Source organism: Erpetoichthys calabaricus, chromosome 11 (assembly GCF_900747795.2).
Source record: "Erpetoichthys calabaricus chromosome 11, fErpCal1.3, whole genome shotgun sequence".
Taxonomy (NCBI): Eukaryota; Metazoa; Chordata; class Cladistia; order Polypteriformes; family Polypteridae; genus Erpetoichthys; species Erpetoichthys calabaricus.
In genome coordinates, this window is record NC_041404.2 from 153,625,449 (window position 1) to 153,647,679 (window position 22,231).

The 22,231-nt window shown below is 33.8% G+C and overlaps 1 protein-coding gene across 1 annotated transcript; it reads right to left on the reverse strand.

Annotated features, from left to right (window-relative positions):
- Nucleotides 1-1,558: 1,558 nt before the first annotated feature.
- Nucleotides 1,559-20,250, reverse strand: nat15 (N-acetyltransferase 15 (GCN5-related, putative)). Its single transcript, XM_028814361.2, has 7 exons — nt 20,029-20,250; nt 14,400-14,514; nt 13,888-14,017; nt 12,845-12,941; nt 8,727-8,961; nt 6,725-6,918; nt 1,559-5,307 (listed from the first exon to the last, which is right to left on the reverse strand). The coding sequence occupies exons 2-6, from the start codon at nt 14,507-14,509 to the stop codon at nt 6,762-6,764; spliced, it is 729 nt and encodes a 242-aa protein (XP_028670194.1). The 5' UTR covers nt 14,510-14,514; nt 20,029-20,250; the 3' UTR covers nt 1,559-5,307; nt 6,725-6,761.
- Nucleotides 20,251-22,231: the final 1,981 nt, after the last annotated feature.

Sequence of the window (22,231 nt, forward strand, 5' to 3'; positions counted from 1 at the left end):
AACACATCTGGTCGTAAGCTTTCATTTAAGACCAAGATAAAGGTTCTAGCACTAGTAGTTTGCGAGTGATCACATGATGAACAGATAGAAATTAGCATTTTATATATGCTATAGATTATGGACACAAAAATGTATTAACATTTTATTCAAACCCTTTCTAATACACTACTTTATAATTCCCTAAATTCATTTACTACAACAAGTATTTCATCTCATTCTTCCAGACATCTAACAAAAATCAAACTAGTTACTTCCCTGTGAAATATTTTTGCATATCTAAACTGATCTAAAGTAAATACAGCACACACATTATTTAATTATAGGTCCCATAGCCAAGAAAAAATATTTTACATATTACATAAAATGCAATTCCAGTTTTAGATGATCCCATTTGTTTGATTTTTGCAGCCCAATACATTTTAAGAATACATTTTCTCCTGATCCTATTTTGTTAATTCAACGGATCTTTGTTACATTTTTTATCTTGCCACATTTAACCATGGGACTACTTGTTATAAGACATGGCTTATAAGAGAAGTAACAAGAAGTGACAAGAGAAGTAACTCCAGTCTGTCTAACGTATATCCTCACATACATACACATAAAAGTCAACAGAATGGTAACATCATTCTCAAACTTACTTAATCTTCTGATTCTAAACTTGCCCTATTCAGTGTGAATGTGTGCATATGAGTGAACCCTGTGATAGACTAATACTCTCTCCAAGACCGGTTATTGCTTTCTGTCTGATGATGTCAGGGTAGGCATTGGCCCCCTGCCACCCCAAATTGGAAAGTAGAGTGACAACTACAATTCTTATTAAAATGAAAGAGAATCTCCAACTGAATTTTTTTGTAAACATGTACACCCTTTCATGGTGCCTGGAATGTCTGCAGCTGGCAGAGTCTTCTTAAAGAGATAAACCAAGGATGGACTGGGCAATAAGGACACACACAGAGTAAGAGATGGAGCAATGTGCCTAGTGCTTTTACTCACAAAATAGTGCTTTCAATTAATAAAGTGTAGTGCAGTCATCTATTCAATAAATGATGAATTCAGAATAAAATCAGTGCATTGGAGGAGGTTAAAATGAAAATCAAATAAATAATGTAATAAAATAAGTGTAACGGCAGCAAAGTCAGGATCAATTAAAAACCGCTTATGAGCTTTGGTGCTTCCTTCTAAAACCAACAACCCACCATGAGCCTGAGCAGAGTTTCTGTAACTCAGACACACACACACTGCCACAGACCCAGAATGCACTTTACCACACTTTTTTTTTTATTGAAACAGTTCAGTCCATGTGGACCCTAAAATTATTAAAAATATACTGTAACTATTTATATATATTTATATATCAATCATTGTGCTAAAAAAGGGCCATAATATGGAAACTTGTTTAAAAGTTTTAAACAAACTCAAGTCTCAGTGATGGTATTTTTATGAAAGATTAAAAAATACCGCAATAAGCACACTTATACACACACACACACACACATACATACATACATACATACATGATACAGGTAAACATTTTTAAAAGAAAAAAGATCATAAGCAAAGTTTCTCATTAAAATATTTAATTAGGAAACAGGGAACATCTTGACAGATTTTAACAAAGAACATAAAATGGAGAAAACGTAAATAACTAAATAAAGGAATTCAACACAGTTAACCCCTCTCCAAGGAAAAGGTACATATATATTGGTAAAAGGAAAAAAAACTAAATATTGAAATAAACTGCACTCTTTCCATAGCTAAGTGTTTGAAATATATACTAAAGTCTTCTAGAACAAGTATATCAAAGTGTGTTTAAATTTTATTTTGTACAAAACATGCTGGCTAAGGTAAAATGCCATTAATTGCAAATAGTCTAGGCTCTTTTGGCCCAAACATTTTAAAAACTTCATTACCAACTAAACTTCATCCTTCACAAAGTTCATAAAGTCACAAAGTGTAATACATTTTTTCATGCAACTCATGTCATTTCCAAAGTTTTTTTGTTCATTTAGGAGATTTTCTTTCATACAAGCATAAAAAGAGACAATTGGGGTACATCATTGTTCTGTTGTATTTGTACTTACATGTTGTGAAAATTAACTACTTAAACATTAAGTTTGTTTCAGGTGAAAATACATAACATTAATAACACATAAAAAGAATTCCCCACACAGGAAAAAAAAAACAAAAAGCAATAAACAAAAAATAAGTTAAAAATCAGTTATCATAATGGTGTTATGTACAAAGGGTGTAAACTTCTGAAAACAAATACACATAAATAGACATTCATATTAATAACCACAAGATATCTGGTAAACTACATTGTTGCACTTGTCCTAAGAAGCAACACAATGCACTTTCTACAAAGTCTCCTTACCTATACTTCACTGTGTGTGTGGGTCAACATCAAAGCTGTATAACATAGCCAAAAAGATGAAATATGTAAATGAACTGTAAATCTGATATTAGCTTCCCTCCTCAAAACTTAACAACTGTAGTAATACTACAATCATATAAGAATCACAGAATTGTACTAGTACAAAAAGTATAGTTTAAACAATAAAAATAAGTCAGTCTTTTATATATGGTATATACTACATAGGTAGAAGAGAGGTCCTGAAATTTGGTCCCGGTGGGCTATAGTAGTTGCAGGTTTTTAGTCCAACCCAATTGATTAATTAGAAGCCAATCCTTGTCGGTAACAGAACTTGTTATTTAATTTTATGGCTTGTTAGTGGTTGTCATTCTACCATTTCAGGTCATTCTTCAATTGTACAATTTTCTTTTCCAAGAATATCATCTAAATAATTCATTGCCTGGAGAAGATTACTAATTCTCAGCCCTTCAACTTTTCAATTTATTTTTTTTATTAAAACAGATACATCATAATGAAATGCACAAGTGTAGATGGGGCTATGTTAGTTGGTGAGATGCTGGTTGTCACATTATTTGCACCTTATTGTTAATTGGTAGCTAGTTAAGAAAACAAGAAACAACTAAAAACAGTGAGTTCTGTATATAGTCAAAAGAAGCCATTGAGATTTGGGAATCTTAATAAGCCAGTTAAGTAAAATGAAGCACAGCAATGTTTCTTGTGTAATAATTGCTTCAGCCAGAAAAACTATCTTCTAACTATGAAACTGAGTTGGAACAAAAACCTGCGGGACAGAACCAGGGGACACCTGATGTAGATTATTTGTACAAAAAATGGCAAATGACTACCAGAAATGTACAACTTTAAACCTGTATTAAATTATCACAAAATAAATGCTTGAAAAAAATGTACATTCAGGGAATTAAATACCTGGTAAACAAACATAATGTGAACTTCATTCTTTTCTACCAACAATCTATAGATTATGTAAATTCTTATGCTAGACATTAAGTTATTGTGATAAATACTCCCATTCATCAGTACATGAAATGCCACAACACTAGTATTACCTTAAATTTAGTGTTAGGTAAATGCAGTTATTTGGAAAGTTGTTTGCAGAGTTAATGATTTTTTAAATTATAATGGTTACAAAAATACAAAATAACATCAAAGAAGTAAAACAGTTTAACAGTTCCTAATTAGGACTCTTTGCTCACCTACCCACACCAACCCCCCCCCACCCCCCCACCCCCATCATTTACATTTCAAGTATGGATTGCAAATGTGGCCAGTTTCAGAATTTTCTATATTTTAAGTAAATGAACACATTGTTTTCCAAGAGTACAGAAACTGTTGTATAATGTACCCGCTTTATCATTTAAACATTGAGATCTAAAACATGAACTGAAATCAGACTTCAAAGATATGTAATAATAGTCATTTCATTCTGCTTTAAATAAATTTGATACCACTAAAATACAATATAACTAAACAATAACTGCAATATATTTTTACATTGCATAGCAACAGTGGAACTATACTTAATGAAATAGTTGTATTTTGTTTAGCGTTGCATATCTCCATTAAAATACTTGTTTTAAAGACATTATAAAGGCTGACATACTGTATATTATACTGTTCAACCCACTGATAAGCCCAGGGTGGTAGAAAATAACAGACACACACTGTAACTAAGACAAATATTGTTCACTCAGTATTATAATGAACAATGGATCATATCAATATGACAACAGAAAAATTGTGAGATGTAAAGTGCCAATAAAAAGCATAGAAAAAAAGAGAGATTTACTTAGGGGGAAAAAAATCACTCTGGAAATTTTAGAGGTTTCTAATCCTGTCTAAAGAGGATGTTAAAGAGTATATAAAAATAACAACCACATATTCACACTAAAAGATTAAATCATCTAAAATGCATTGGGAAATAACCTGATCCATAAAAAAACATACACAATATTAATATGGACTAATTAAAACTGTTTGGCAATGCCGCAACATGCTCTTCTATACAAATTCCTCTTTTAAGTATCCTAACAATAACTGAAAAATCCCAACTCATCCAAAGAACAGTGCAAATTAGAATATGAAAACAAAAGTTAAAAAAATTACCCATCTCTTTTGTTTGAAAAAATAAATAAATAAATAATTACAATTCAATTTATATCAGTATTTTGCTTGTTAGAACAGATATACGAATATATAATTAAAATATAATCTTTTTTCCCTTCTTGAATTTGTTTACAAAGGAGGTGCCTGCTTTTTTAATTGTACATTCTACTTGGCCCAAGTATTGCTAACAAAGCCTGGTTGTTATACATTTACTAACTATAATATATATTTATATACAAAAATAGAAAGAATATGCTACCCATGCACACATGCATTAGTGGGCTAACCCCTGCTCATGTATAATCTGCATCCAAGTCTTTGATCAGAAGCATACCTCAAAAGCATTTTAGTTGTAAATGTAAAAACCAAAGCAAACTGTCAAATTTCTTCCAATACAATATGATCAGACCATGCAGGTCTTAATGAACTGTTAATATCAATGTTACATACAATCATGGACAATATGGAAACACTAATCGATAAACATATACACATGGTCCTGAGAATTAACACTGTTATTTACATTATGACAAGGAATTTTCTCTTTTTCATTGAACGCAAAAAAGATAAAGATAAAAACTACAAAACTTAAAAAAAATATATAAACAGACGGTTCAGTTAGATTTTGGAGGGAGAAGCAAATTTACAGGTACATGGTATCCATGAAAAGAATTAACTCTAGTTTTAGTGAACAAGCTTATAAAAGCACCATTGCTCGTCTTAGTATTTATTTATCTATTTCTTCAATTCATGCGTCCTCTTTTTCAGTATTCACTTTAGTCTTACTCACATCTGGATGGAAGTCACTGGAAAGATACAATTAATATATGATGAAAGAAAAACTTACCAGAAAGGCAAATATAATTTTGCATAAAAATATTGTCTAAATGCCTCAAAAAACATATGAACGGTATGTTTAACAATTATGAGTTTCCTGAAATTGCATGTTTCATTAGAGAGTTAAAGAGAGCCAGAATCTATCCTTAAATCATATTATGAACAAAACTAGAATCAGCCCTGGACAGGATTCCAGTTCATCCTCATATGCAACCTAACAAAACTATATTTTCAGTAAGTCACCAAATAAATTAGTAATAATAATTCTGATCAATTTTAATGTCAGGTATTGCATTTTTAATACATGGATCAGAAAATAATATTCTTAATGCAAAAATAAAATGTAACAACATCTAACCTACTGAGAGGGGAAGAAAACACTAGTAGTTAATTTGGTACCTAGAAAGATCTACTAAAGGGTCTTCAGAAAACAATTGTTTAGTTTTGTAGTTTAAAGAGCCAACTACTTTAGACAGTAAGCACTGCTATTTTAATATAATTGGCCAGTGTAATTTAATACGATTGTGTATTTTTTTAATGCTCTAAAATATTTCACCAAGCAAATTTCTTGCTTTTATCTTTAATCAAGAGGACATTTCTGCAATGAAGCAGAGGGCATGGATCAAATCGACTGTAGGTGGGACTATCTTACCAAAGGGGTTCAACTGCATTTCTATCTATTTCTTAAACATGCATATAAAAGAAGATATAATCCAGTTTTCTGCAACACTGTAGAAGGAAATTTCTATTCACAAAATGGTACTTAAAACTGTGGACATATGAACCATTTCCCTCAATAATTACATACCCTGAACCTCCTACATCCTAAAATAATCACAATAACACTGAAATACATCTGAACAGACAATGTCATATCAGTACTACTAGAATAATAAAATATTATTTGTGGTACAATAAACACTTTTAAACATTGTTCAATCATATCATCTTCAAGCTATCAAAATACATTTTTACAACAGTGGCAAAGATGTCCTTTAAAATGGCCAAATTTCAGTACTCATTTCAAGACCAGTATAGGCATATGACTATTGTTATAACTCAGAAAGAAATATTTAATTTGCTGTTATCTGAAAAATGCCATTTAATAAAGCATTTCCACGGATGGATGAATGCCAGCAAATAACTTAAATAAGATAAAGCAGAAGCTACAGTACATTAATGCTTAGTGTTAGGGGATTGAACAAAATCTAAAAAAAAAAAAAAGTCAATCAACATATTAAGATCATTATTTTATATATTATTTAACAGTACTGAGTTGAGAGCTGCTTAATTACAGCAATTCATAATTTAAACAACTTCTTTTAATTGGCTTCATAAACTAGGTAAAACGTTAAATCAAAAACAGAAATTTCACATAATACACACCTTACCGAGTCCTTTCTTCATAACTTCTATAGGTCAGTCACATTGTTCTGCTATATTCAATACCACTTTTTACGGAAATACCTGACCAGGGTAAAAAACTACGAAGAAGATTCTGAGCCTGACGATATATCCTCTGTGGAATTGTACAAGGACTCAGATTTGCCAGTGCAGAGCCTATATGCTGAATATAATCAGTAAGCACAAGTTAAGGAAGAAAAAAAAAAATAAAAATCACACACTTCCAAAGAGGATCTTTTTTAAAAATATAAACAGATTTCTTTAAATAAAAAAATGTTGCACTAATACAACTTCAAAACTTTGATGAGCCAAATGTTTCTATTAATATAATGTGAATTATGGCTAATTATATAAATTAAAAGTTCAGCTATTGGTCTGTTGGTGATTCAATAGATTTGCTGACAACTGTAAGAGGGACATAAAGATTCTAGAAGGGCTTAATGCACTTATCACAGTTTACAGCTTATGGGATTCCAGCAGTGATACAAAAACAAAGTAAATAGTAAACTATTCACTAGTTAGTATTAAAGTTATAAGAAATAGATATTTAACTTTTTAAATTGCATTTTTTATTATCATCACTGTTTTTGACAGCCTATTAATTAAATACAAAATAATGTTGTAAGCCACTACTAGGTATCCCGAGTGGCAGAAAATATACACTGCTGGTATCCATCTATTCACCACTTGCAATTTTAGGGCTGCAGCCTATCCCTGCAACAACCAGCCTTGGAAAGGGGCACTTATGTGCCTTCCCCTGGGGCTATGAGACAGCAGAGATAACTAATGCACAAAGTGGAGAAAAGCAAAGTTAAGGGGTGGAGAAGGTGGAGTGGGCTCAATAGCCAGCCAGAGTGTGTGTTAAAACAGGCTTTATAGCTTACTCCCAAAATGATTACTTAAAAGATTTATAACCAATAAATACCTAACAATATCATAACAAGAACCGTAAAGTAAATCCTTGATGAACTGAAGGAATTAGGAGTAAAAAAATAGATTTACCATATGCCTCCTGTAGAAATTATACAGATAATCTTAGCAAATTTCAGATTTGTAAATGAAATGTAAAAACAATTCTATACAAGCAAGAACTTAATTAAAGGCAATAATATTTTCATGTTTCAATTTCACAGCCATTAACATTCTCCTTTAAAATGTATTGTCCACGTTAAAGAAATACATATATTCCTGAAAGTATGCAATAAAATCACAAGCCACAGACGTTCTTAAAATTTTCAGAAGTGAAATTATTCACTATACACTACTTTAACATAAGCTACTTCTGTTAGAGAAACTGGTGAAACTATAATTGTTGTGACTGCTTTATTATTTTAATCTTTCATGTTCTATTTTTCTTCTTGGTGTCCTTTGGTGTTGTAAAGTATCGCTGCCACATTGATCCAAGCAAATCTACTGATATTGGAATAGGACTTCAAGATTGTTCTCAAAAACTGACACAACTAATAACAGATGCAATACAAGACACTCTTAAAAATAGCAAGCAACTTACATTAAAACTGCCAGAAGCTTTAATTCATTTTTTACTCTCATAGACAAATGTATATTTTTATGTACACTGTAGTTTTATTATTATATTTAATTTTTTTCTTTTTTGTTACTCTTTGTGTATTTGAGAGGGTTGTGGTTTGTTATATTTATATACTTTTGAGCTTCTGTAAAAGCTAAATTTCCCCTTGGAATGGACAGGTAGACGAACTGACTGACCAGCTGTCTATCTATCTAAAATTAAACACTTACTATTATAAAAGTGAACCACACTCCGGGCTAGTGAATCGGGAGTCCATCTATCAATCTATTTATCCTCAAATCCATTTAATCACGTTTAGGACTATGGCAGCGTAAGCGTATTCCAGTAGCATCAGGCACACTTAAACAGCCAACTGTGGACGGTACATTTAAACCTTCATTCGATATCAGCTGTATGATATACAATAAAATAAATGACATTAGAAGGAAAGGATATAAGATCGTCCAAGGGGGATGTCCACCATTGATATACAAAACATATGTAAATCCATCTTTTAGTACTCCTCGTATTGAGTAATAATATGGCAAGTAATGATGCTGCTTAAAGTCTCTGTTCTCATAGAAGTGAATGGCAGTATTATTTGTAGTAAGAACATGAAGATAGATGGCTTTGCAATGATCCTGGGCTGTTGTAGATATGTTATCTTTTAAACTTTCTAGTAAAAGAGAACCTGAAAAAAATTTAAAAAACGAAAGAAAGAAAAAATGTAAGATTTGACATAAGCAAAACATCAACTGTATTTAGCAAACACACACTTTAATATTTGACAAAAGTTTCTACATTATCGTAATTATTTATTAAATAATATTGACTGTGTATTTCTAGCTTTGTTTTCAAATTTGTCTATTACAAACTATATTATATTATACATCTTTATTTTGTATACTACTCTTTTTTAAACACATTATAAGTAAAGGACACTTATTTTTACATGGTTAGGGAGGCACTGTTACACAAATTCGAGTACTAACTATTGACTTTTGCTGCTATCACTTTACTATATTAGGCTTAAATGCAAATTTAAGAAAGCTTATTTTGAAACTGATAACTCAAATGAGCACAGAATACTCAAATTAAGTAAATAGTTTTTTTCCCCATAAACATTTTTAATTTCAGGAACAAATCAAAGCAACACAAAGTCATGCTTTCAAAAAAATACTCCACCCAAAAATTAAACTTTATTTATTACTTAACCTTTGATTTCTGTAATAATGGTCTAGAATAATTTTTTTAATCTTGTGTATGTATGTAGAACAGAGACATAAAAAGTTCCTAACACAATATGCTAAAATGTGGACCAACAGCAAACAATATTAAAATGTCTATGAAAAAAAAAATTCAGTATACTCAGGTTGCATAATCCACATGCAAGACACTTGCAAGTCATATGCTCACTAAATCCCAAACACATGTAATTTTGCTAAAACATTGTTAAATAAGCCACTTCTTGTGAACAGTTGGAGGATGTGCTTAAACAGCGTCAAGATTTTGAATTAAAGACTTACCTCCGCTATCATTCATTTGCCATTAAGACATAACGGCCTACGTTTAAGTGTTTCAATGGCAGTTTGTGCAAATGCATTGGTGAATCAACCTTCCGCTTGTTGAAGTACCTTGAATATGCCCAAATATAAGACATACTTCTCACCTGATAATGTTTTCACTCGTTTTTTTGTTTTTTTTTATTCTGTAATTGTACTCTTCTCTCAGACAGTGCTCTGAAATGTTGACACGATGTGAAGTGCCATGGCAGCCAATGAATGAGCTATTACCTGGCAGGAACCCTGGGGAGGTGGGCTTTCAATTCAGCTTTCATAAACTTTTCTTTGAATTTCTTCCATGCGTTTCTTGTCCTTACTATCACTACCCCGCTGTACCTCCATCTGCACTCAACACGACAAGGGTTATTGGAGCAGAAAATTTTAAGACTGGGTGCCTTTCTTGATGCCAAAATCCTTTAGTCTGGTTTTCTGACATGCAAGAGAGACGGTGTCCTTATTCTAACCCCGTTTCACAGGGGTAAGGGATAAATATATATATTTTATACTACTAAGTAAGGGATGAATATGAATTGAATATGGACTGAAAACCTTTTACACAATATGCATATATTACAAAGATTATTTTTCCAATTGCCAGTATATGAACATAATTGTATTTTTCATTTGATTTCAATTTATACATTTTTATTTATATTTTAAACTCTGACAACATAGCTTCAGAAGACTGGTTTAAAACTTAGATCCCGGCCACATCACAATCTGCATGGAGTCCAAAAGTTCTCCCGATGTCTACACATTCTTTTCCCCTGGATAGAAAGTCTGTATTTCTTGCAATATTCAAAACTTGTGAACATGAGCTTAAACGTTTATTTTAAATTGGTCCTCCATGCATTACCACAATGGTCTAGTATCTTTATTCACAGTGTATTACAGTTTAACTCTTCGAGGGCTAAATATTTTTTGCAGGCAACTCACTTTTCTGAAAAGCACACAAAGCAAAGGTTTCACATATAAATCAACATAAAACATCTGTTGGTGCGGCTGCTGTTGGCGCCTGTTCAGGGTCTCTGGAGGCTGTGTAGGGGCAGCTTAATGGCCAGTAGGAATGTGTGGCGGGCTGACTACCTGGTTGTCTTCGTTTGGCAGTGCAACGCAATCTGGCTAGTACCTTTTTCATCATAAGTGGCGGTCATCCCAGGCGAACGTTGCCGTAGGTGCATCAGCTACCCAAGCGTGTTCAGCACCACGATCAGCTGGGTACCAATCAGCTGATGCTGGTACCTCACTTTCGTTTTCAATCTCCACCTCCAGGTCACCTGCCTGAAAATCGGAGTCCGACAACTCAGAATCCGATTTGGCAATAATATGCAAAACGTCTTCAACAGAGTATTTACTTTGTCCATTTGCTTTGGTCTCTCGCCAGATGTCGATGCCATCTTAGAGGTCACTTGCTCTTCACTACTCACACATGTGCAAATCGAGGTCAAATTAATGAAGCTAACTTTCCTTTTAGAAAAGAGAGTCAAACTAAAACATAACAGCAAGTTTTACGGATGATTACCATCCTCTACCCCTGAATTTCGACAAAAGTCGACATCCGCCCTGAAAGAGTTAAGTATTCAAAATTGAATATAAAATTTCAAATGTCTCTGTTCCTTGTTGCCTTATTAGAATACACCACTACATAAGGTAACCTTGCAAAATTTTCCAGATTGCTATCTCATATCCTCTCAATACTACCAGTAACATCTTATACTTATAATTGCTTGGATAGCTTCTACTCTCATCAATAAAATGGACGCCAATCATCCAATGCACAACAGCGGAGTTTTTGTGCAACCTTGGCCTTGAATTGGGAAGCCAGTCAACAATTGGTTCTTTATTAGAACATTAGAGCATTATCTTTAAACTCCTGCTAGCTGGAGCAATGAAAGGCTGATACCCTTATTCAAACAAAGATTTCAGATTCTTTGCACACAGAAGCTGCTGTGCTCAAAGGAAAGCAGAGCACAGTGCACACAAAAAGGTTTTCCCAAAGGTTAATTAATAGGATACTTGTATTGTTACTGCAAACTTTACACTGTTAAAAGTCTACTTAATATTAAAAGTATAGGTCTGAATTATGTATGTTGGTTTTAGCCACAAGTTGTGATTACTTTTTATACATTTTAATTTAAGCAATAAACAATTAACACTTTTGCCCCATCTTCAGTTTAAACAAAATAGTAAAATACATTTCAGCTAATCTAATTCAGCTATTCTTCTAATCTCTAACCAACCTCAGCATCAATTCAGTTTTATATCCCATATCTAAGAACACCATCACTTCATTCAAAGCATCATGCTTCAGAGATGCTTCTTGGCAGTACAGCCTGAAAGACTTGTGAATACAGCAAAGTAATGGGAAAAAAAAAAAAAAATCACAGAACAAAAAAAAAAAAATTCAAAATGTGAGAAGCCTAGGAGAAGATTACTCGCATAAAACTTACAATCTAAAGCAACAAAACACCTTAAAAAAGGACTCGCTTCAACTGAGAATTTGTAATTAGCTTTCATAATGACCTCATCCAGTTTCAGGGTACAGTATTTGAAGAATTTTATAATGCAAAAGAGGCAAAAACTGCTGGATTATCATAACTTCTGTCAAAAAGTGACATAAGGGGGAGTACTATGGTTATATTCTACATTCTTTTACCATTAACGTAAGAATTTACATCATTTTGATTTCACCTTTTTTAATCATTTCTTTTTGGTCATCAATGCAAATAAATTACAAATTACAAAGCAGGTGAACACTTTAATAACAACTATATTTAGTAAACAAAATTATTCAACAAAATTAAATAAAATGAAAAATCTGACCAGGAAATTAGTCCATCCACTGCTTAGTTTTAATAAGGAAAATAAATAAGACAGACTGCAAAAGAGAAGTGTAATTAAATTACTGAAGCAAACAGCATCTGAATTAAGTATTGAATTCTTGTATTTCATCACTAAGCACTTATTTAAATAAAAATTCAATTTAAATGAAACACACACATTCAGGCTTACCTATTCCATGTTTCCTGAACTCCTTTACAACTCCTAAACTTAAAATGTATGCAACTTGTGTGTCAACAGGAAAGCTAGAAGCTAGAATATCCCCATCCTATAAAAAAAGCAAAGAATAAAAGAATGTTATTTAACCTTAATTTTTTATCCTTCTTGACACCAGTTTTTTAATGCTCAAAACAAATAAAAAACTGAAATAAACTTATGTTAAAAAATACTGACTGACAATGTAAATTAAAACTGAACAAAAGTAAACTCAAATTATTTTAAATAGACAAATTGCACTAATTCAATTACACTGGCACCTCTGGCATTTGAGGAATGTCATAATGATAGAAATAACAGACCAGTGTACTTAGATACACCCAAGATATTTATGACTGGCACTAATTTCACATTTAAAAAAACATATTTTTATAATGTACATGTTATTTAACAGTTACTACAATTAGTTTTAGATTGTTAAAACAAGATTTCAGCAATATTTGTACTGAAATAAAATAGTTTTGCGTAATTATATACAGTATATGGCGTGTATTCTGAAAATCCCACACAATTTTTTCATTTTACATGCAGTACTGATGACTATTTCAAGGGCGAAAAATGAAGAACAGTTTTTAAACTGGCAAGTAATAAAAATATTTCTAGTTAATTGCAATTCCTATCAGATTTCCATTTTAATCGATGTTCTTATATTACTATGTACATGTCATTTATTAATGTAACATTCCCTTACATTGCGCTGATAGGTTTACTTAGTCACTACTTTAGGAAGAAGATTTACTCTTTTTTGAATACATCTTCATGCCTATCAATGCCAAGTGAGTCATCTCTTTACTAATTTAATTTAATATCCTGGGAGGTTCTTTTATTTCTTGTTGTGTTCAGTAATGGACTAATTGTTGACCTTTCAAAACTATTGACCTTATCCCATGGCTCCTACAAACCTTAAATATAATTACAGGATAACAGATTGTACAATTAGATGCAAAACCATGAGACAGGGGACTACTGGAATGTATATAAAATAAAAAGCAAATCACCTCTTTGTGCACTTTTGTCCTTCCTTTTATTTCTGCTACTATCATACCCACAATGACACCTTTAAATGTAGCAGCCAAGGAAAAGAATTTTTTGTTTGATGTGATGTCTCGATACCATGAGTCTGGATATCTAACAGGAAAGAAGCAGCAATCAGCATAAAATTCAACATTCATAACTATTAAAATGAAATTTAAAACAAGTAACCAAAAAAATAATCTAAGACAAATAAAAATTATATTTTAAGTACTTTAATATCAAAATACTGTAATTATTAAGTGAATGTTAGTTATCAAAATTTCTGGCAGTACATGATAAGGGTTTACAATCAAACATACTGTAGTGGTGCTATTACTACATAAAGTCTAGTTGTATTAAGTAAAACGTTTATGAAAAATGTGACTTAACATGTCGAACAAAATGCTCCTAACGAGCTGTCCAATGTCATTTTAGGAAGACATAAATATACACAGTTTTTGGAAAACATCCGAAAACAAAAAATAGTTGTACTTACTCAATAGGAAACCAGTCACTACACAGATGTTTTACAGTATCTATGTCATCGTGACAGAGTAAACGAAGGTTGATCTCGCTGAGCGCGCTGGAGGGCACCAGGTTGGTCATTCACCCTGCAAGAATATAACATATTAATGTTTAAAAAGCAAATAAGGCTCAACAATTCATTCATCATAGAAAATCACTAAATATCCATCCATTTTTATAACCTGACACATCCTACAGTTAAATTAGGTTTAAATATATAGTGGTTTGCAAATGTATTCAGAAGTTTTGAACACCTGATTAAGAAAAACATTTTAAATATAAAATGAGTTGTCTATTTCCAGAAATTTTAAAACATTCAAAACTGAAAACTGCTGCTTTTGTAAGTGTTTGTATCTATCAATATTTTATTAAACCTGGCCATCGGACCTTACTTTTATTATGTTAAGAGTTCCCTAATTGTAATTCTTATTTATTTTGTCTTCTTTCTCTTTCTTCATCATGTAAAGCATTTTGAGCTACATTGTTTGTATGAAAATGTGCTATATAAATAAATGGTGGTGTTGTTGTAAACCACATTTCACCACTATAACAGACAGAAGTCTTTTTGGGTATCTTTCTGTAGCTTTACACACTAGTTCAGAGCAAATTTTGCCCTTTCCTCTTGACAAATATGCCCCACTTCATTAAAGTTCCCAGAATAGCACTTTTAGATAACCATTCTCAAAATGCGGCAAACATTTTCAGTGTTTTGTATTATTATTCTGCTGGATGATGAACCTAGTGAGCATGATGGTCCTATGGTTGGTATCGCTGCCTTACAGATACTGAACTGATAATGTGTTCCAGTCATTATTTATATTAAGTTTTCACATTCTTTCTGTGTCTACATTATTTTTCCTCTATGTAGTTTGGTCTTCCTTCCACATCACAAAAACATGCATGTAAAAGTTACTGAAGGATCTAAGTTGACCTTGTTTGAGAAGATGCGAGTGCGTGAGTGTTCAATTAGATGAAATGATGTTCCATGCAGACAGGTGATAGCCTCTGGTTGGTGACCCTGAACTGGATAAAGTGTCACTGAAAATGGACGGATGAAAGGTTAATCTTCTCTCAAGGTTCAGGATTTTCGTAGTCTGAAAGAATCCTCGTAAATATTTCTGTACTGTGACCGCAATTTTTGTTTCTTCAAATCTAATAATAACTCTGCTGAAATAAAATTTCACCACAGGTTGATACTGCATAGACATCATTAGAACTGGTCAAAAAATCATGTTTTCATTTGACAACATTCTTTGTCAAAGCAGCTGGATGATTAACGGACAATGCTGTTTTATTTGTCTGGATTCCCTCCTACATACAGCCTTCTTGATATTCCATATTATTGCATGTTTTTAGGCCTTCAGGAAAAATCTAACATTTAATAAAAGGAACAAATAAAGTACTTTTTTTTAAAAAAAAAAAACTACTTAATGTATACAATGACAGAGTTATCTGACAACAACTGGCAGTGTATAAAGTAAAAATTGCTTCTTACCTGTCACATATTTTTTAAAACTCTCATATATGGCCCAGAGAGGATTTGAAAGACAAATGGAAATATTTCACAAAACAGTTTTTCAACATTTTTAAATCTCAAAGGCTCATAGGGTAAAAGCACTCAAAGAAGTGGCTTTCCACTGACATCTACTGGTCAATAAAAAAACAACAATTACTAGTTCAGTTACAGTACTGTACTAAAAAAATCTGGTGTTTTTTTTTTTGTTTTAAATCGAGCTTGCAATTTTGGAAAGTAATGATATATGACCATTAGCATTACACTTTTAAGGGAAACAGAGACACATGACTAAATATAAACACTGCAGCGGTGATTCCTAATGTAGCTTCAGTGTGACCACTGATATAAATGCACAGTAAGCTAGAACCCTTTTTTTTGCTCCAAGCATACACTAAAAACAGATGGAAAAAGCAAACAAAACACTTGCTAAAATGACACAACTACAGTTCATCTTCACAAAAAAATCTGAGCTTGTGTTTAGCTTTCTGATCAGCAATACAGCATGCATGTACAGTAAGGCAATGCAACTTGCCAAACATACCAAATCTTGTTAGGCTTACTTATAATAATAATAATTCATTACATTTATATAGCGCTTTTCTCAGTACTCAAAGCGCTATTCACACAGGTAGGAACCGGGCAGCGAACCCACAATCTTCCACAGTCTACTTATAGCAAAGCAGCAGCTCTACCACTGCGTCACCTTCCCAACAAGGTCTCATCAGGAGTATCACGTATGGCGAGTTCAGCAACAGTCACTGGCCTTCTTCTTTTTCTGTTCTGTTGTGGTATGTAAAACAGACAGAGGAGTTTCTCTCCTATCTGTCAAAAAAACAGCATTCTTTACTTCTCATTGCAACGTTATATGAATTGTACTTCCAGATGAGCATTCCTTGGATGATAATTCTCATGCACAACAAACCCGCCCCTACAACTAATGAGGAAAATCAAACCCATTTAATTTTATCATAGCAAATCACAGACTAGTTGGAGTCAGTCACTGGGTATGTTACATTAGGCAACTGGTTTAATGGGAGTACCCCGGCAACGACCTCAGATCCGCAAGGATTGAATGATTTCTACGACTGAAAATCACTGAAAAAGTCACCTAATATAACATAGCTTTAAGAAAAAGAAGGCTGCCATTTTACTAATGACAATATGAGCTAATAATCATTATAAAAAGTAAAAAGGCTGATCATGGTAGTGATTTGCAAAAAAAAAAAAAAGTAGTCACACAGGCCACTGTTTTGTAAACATCACACACTACTATAGCATCCAAGAAAACAATATTCCAATTTCTAAAATATTTAGAAAATTCATGCTGCATGTAATTTTAATCCTAAGCTATCATCTGCTATATCATTAGGACATAATATGATTTAAATTCTAGAGAAACATTTAAAAAAAAGAAACTTTTACATACATGTAAATCTTAATTATGGACATGTTCCATTCCCACACAGCAGCAATATTTCCATCTCTAATCTTACTGCTGTGCATTATCTGAATCTTCTGCTAGTTTATTATAGAATTATTGTCAAAGCTCTGCTACATACCCATGAAGCCCTGAAAACTGAACCTCAAAGACTCTCCTCTGTGATATTTACTGTGAACACCTACAAATCAGCAGTTTCTTGGATGCTGGCCTCACATTTTCAAGACCTTCCTGAATTTGTGCTGGTGAATGCTCATTCAGCTTTGTGGCACTCATCTATATGATGTTCTCTCTCCCTCCCTCTCTTTGTATGTACAGAAGGCTCCTTTCTCTGTCTCCACATTCAAAGGAAAACCTGAAGGCCTATAATTTCCCTGCTTTTCCACACTGTATCTCCATTGTTTGTCTGTGACAATTTATTTTTAAGGTCTACTCTAAATGTTTCAATTCTGGTCACTTATCACAGTCAAAGCACTGGACCACAAACTACAAGGCTGCCAGTTCTAGGAGTATGTGACTTCAGCTGACAGTGTTCTAGTGTTAAAAAGTGTTCATAAATGTTAATAGTTTCAACATATCACCTTGAAATGGGGAAGCATGGTTGTTGGCATTGCTACTTCATGGATCCAGTGTCCTGGGTGTTGTCAGTGTGGAATTCGTACATTCAGTGTGAAAGTCTGTGTGGATTTTCCACAAACAAACTCAAAAAAGGTGTAGAGTTAGGTTAACTATAGATTATGAACTGGTCTGCTGTGACTGCATGCATGTCCATCCATCTCTTTGTTAAGGGATAATCAGGTGATTGATCCTGTGTTGTCCTGGATAATAGACTGCTTGTTGGGACAATTTGTAAGACTCATAGACTGTGTTTCATATATGGATGTGAGCAACACTGGAGCACCACAAGGAACAGTCCTGTCTTCTCTCTGTACACTTTCTGCTACAATATAACACCAACCCATATCACCTGAAGAAATTCACAGATGACTCTGCACTTATGGTGCATATTGATAAGAAGAGAGGAGTCAGGCGGACAACTTTATTGCTTTGTGCTGAAAGAATTGTCTGCAACGTAGCATCAGCAAAACCAAGGAACTGGTTACTGACTTTCACCACACCAAACAGCCTCTATGTCCGTTCACTATTCTGTTTGTAATTACATGTGCGTCTGTTTACTTTGACATGGGATGTCCAACCACCCCATGTCCCCTCCCTACTCTCCAAGATTCTTTACATATACATTTGCAGCTGCAGACTTTAAAAGGGGACTACAAACAACGGATTTAAAAAAATAAATAAGTAAAATATTTCACTGAAGGACATAAACAAATGAAAATTACACTCTCAATTTTCACAGTATACTTACTGATTACCCATTTCAATTCAAAAGGGTTCAGTGACTTGTAAAACTGTGTTTTGCAATAACTATCAGCAAAAGCCAATTCACTAGGAAAAGCAGGAATTTATCTCAGGCAGGATGTTTTATTCATGGACAACTGTATCTAGTAAGCACCTCCAGTGATCTAATAATATTAATATTACTTATTATTTGACTGATGTCTTTATCCAAAGTGATTTACGACATCTGACATAAAATGAGTTTTTTTTTCTTCTTCCAGTTAGAGTACTAGTAATTCACTAATGGTCACACAGTGTCAGTACCAAGATTTGAACCCACAACCTCAAGGTTTAAAGACCTAAGTACAAAGCCTTAACTACTACATCACACTGCCACCACATCCAAGTGCACGGTTTTCATATTTATAACTATGCTTACCATACAGAAGAAACTAATGTTTTGTTAATAACTGTGTAACGGTTTTAAATATATATTTCAGAACTCAAATGTTAACAAAAAGAGCTGTTTTGCAATCAAAACGGGGCCCCATGATGTTGTTAAGATGGCCCTGCCCTTATGGTACTTCTTTGACTTCAACTTTTAATGTTTTAGGCCAGGCTCTCAACCATCTAACTGCTATTTATGTAGTCTATACCGGCTGCTGTATTCGGCTAAGTGAATGAAGCTACATTGTGATATTGCCTGTTTTTAAAACCGCTGTGTAAAACCAAGATTAAATACTGTGCCCTTTATGGCCAGTCTGGCTAAAGGGCAACACATCCAAGTACACTGATCTCATTTTTACAAGTATGCCAACTATACAGCACAAACTTATGTTTTGTTAATAACCGTGTAACTGTTTTACATACTTATTTTAGAACTAATATTATAATAGAACGAGCTGAAAAACCCATGAAATAAATCAATCAAGGCACAACTGGCATGACGAGGCAACAAAATCAGTCTTTGACAGCTTGAGATTTGACCTGCTCGTGACTCCAAAAGCACTTCCGTTTTCCATAAAAAACAAACTGTTAAAATATCCACAAATGTGAATTTCAATGCCACTCCCACCTCTTTTCTTTTAATCACGTTTCACCGAGACACAAAAAAATAAGCCAAATACGCGCTTGTCAACACGCCGGGCACAGGCTGATTACAGGTTGTCTGCGTTTAACTGGATAAAATAATACGTTAAAAAAAAAAAAAGCAGCTTTTTAAAATATATTCTTATATCTTGTCTTGCACTAAATACAAACACCAAACAAGTTGAGGATAATTTTGTCACACAGCCCAACGACACATACCTTTATTTTCGCGCGGACAGCGAAAAGAATAAAATCCAAGCCGGACTTTTCTTGTCTTTTCTGTCGTGCTATGTTTTTTCTCGCTTTTTGCCTTCAACGCGTCTTCTCTGACATGATTTAAGTAAAAAAAAAAAAACAGTCTACACAAGCGGAAGGTTCAAACTGAAGCAAAACAGCAACCAACATAAACATTCACCTCGTTTCCGCGTACGGTTTTTACTGACGGTTCATCTTCCTTCCGGTTGCATGAAGGTCTACCGCAGCGACGCCTAGTGGTCATTGTGAAAATTACTTTTTTTGTACGTACAATTGCGTACTCCTGCCCTGGAGACCGCTTAGGCTCAAAAAGTCTAGGTAGACACTGTCTGGGACTTCCTTGAGGGGTTAATAGTGGCTGATGTGGAGAGGTTCAGCAAGATAGTGGCCATGCAGCAGCAGAGATCGTGGACAACGTGGGAGTGTACGCTGAAGCAGAAGATTTCCCAGACTGACACCTAGTGTTAAATTCATGATCCAGGCTGTCTACAATATTTCAACAAGCCATACAAACCTCCATATCTGGAGCAAAAGTGATACCCCATCATGCCCGCTCTGCCTAGGAAAAGGAGTACTGGATCACATCATCAGCAATTGTCCTAAAGCCATGGGTAAGGTCACTACAGGTGACACAATGATCAGGTGCTGAAACCAGTAGCAGAGGGCATTGCAATAGCCATTACCACCAGCAAGCAACATGGCCAGGGAAAATCACATCTCCTTCGTTTGAGTCAGAGTACAGCCAAAAATTTTCAGCAGCCTTGAGCCTGCTCAACACCACATCAGACTGGCTGCTTTAAGTTGACCTGGAACGACAGCTGAAGTATCCCAACCACACAGCAAGGAATTTACAGAGCCCGGATGTAGCTTAAACAGGAGCAATCACAGGGTTCAATTACAAGAACTCAAAAGGAAGAAAATCAATATGAAAAGAATAGTTTTACCAGTAGTATTTATCTTCAACCCTAAATATAAAAACATAGGACACATGCAAATTACTAAGTAGCATGGTGAACAGGACTATAGGGACCTTCAGATCTCTACTTAATGTTATTTTGGACAATCTAGATGAACAGGATGGACAAGCTTGTGGGACTCTATGGCCTTTTCTCATCGCAGAATTTCTAGTGTTCTACGGTTAAACGCTTAAACTTGAATAAGCACTGGACAAGGCCAGCAAGTTGTGTGAGAGTATGCAAAAGATATGGATAGACAGAAAAAAAAAAACACACAAACAACATCTGGGCACCTATTTGTTTTTTACATTTACATGTACATTCCTTAACTTTTAGTAAAAGTGATTTACAAAAGAGGTGAACATAATCAAGTAAACATCAGTCTGGGGGGTGTTTTGGTACAAGTACTACATGACAAAGTTACAAAATTGGTCACAAGAGCTCAGAAAAACGTGCAACCAAGTTACACTGACCAAGTTTTAAAAAAAAAAAAAAAACACACACACACACACCTGTCAGAGGTCTTCATATGCTTCTGAAATACATTGAGGGAGTCTAATTTGAATTGAGGTGGGCATCTCACTTTACCAGCTAGAAGCTACACATGAAGAGTATAGGTTGGGATTTGATGACACAGAGGTGGCAGGCAAAAATAATGTGGTGGAAAAGATTAAAAACAGGGAAAATGATGCAGCCTTCCAGTTAATTGAATCAAAACATAAAACAATACAGTGAATACACACAATAAGACTGTAGATGGCAGAGTCAAAATGTCTTTAATAAATTAAACATTAAAGTGAGTTATGGCAGAGCTAAACCTGGGAATAAGTAAATCTTTAAGTGAGAAAATAGTGCAATTCCAATTTAATGAAAGTAAATCACCCTAACATACAGTTTTGGCTGAGGGTCACAGAGCACCATGTCCATGGTTTGTCCATTTTGACCGATAATTATAGCGTTGATTAAGCTTCCCAATTACCCTGAAATGGTTTACGTGGGTCCAAGAAAAAGACAGACAGATGCAAAACGTAACACCTGATTTACATTAAAAAATTTACAAAGCTGAGAACATAATTATAGAGAGAGTTGCATACCAAGAACCTTCAAATAATGAAAAAACTGTAATCAGAAGAACTATTATTAAAATTTGCCTGCAGTATCCAGGATGCAACATTTTATCATGGGGAAATGTCATAGGAGTGCTCACAGAT

Excerpts from the sequence above, each read along its gene's own strand:
- nat15 (XM_028814361.2), bottom strand. The coding sequence starts at position 14,509 with ATGACCAACCTGGTGCCCTCCAGCGCGCTCAGCGAGATCAACCTTCGT. Across the intron at positions 12,942-13,887 it reads GGACAAAAGTGCACAAAGAG|GATGGGGATATTCTAGCTTC; the intron begins GTGATTTGCTTT and ends CTTTTTTTATAG. Across the intron at positions 8,962-12,844 it reads GTTCAGGAAACATGGAATAG|GTTCTCTTTTACTAGAAAGT; the intron begins GTAAGCCTGAAT and ends AATTTTTTTCAG.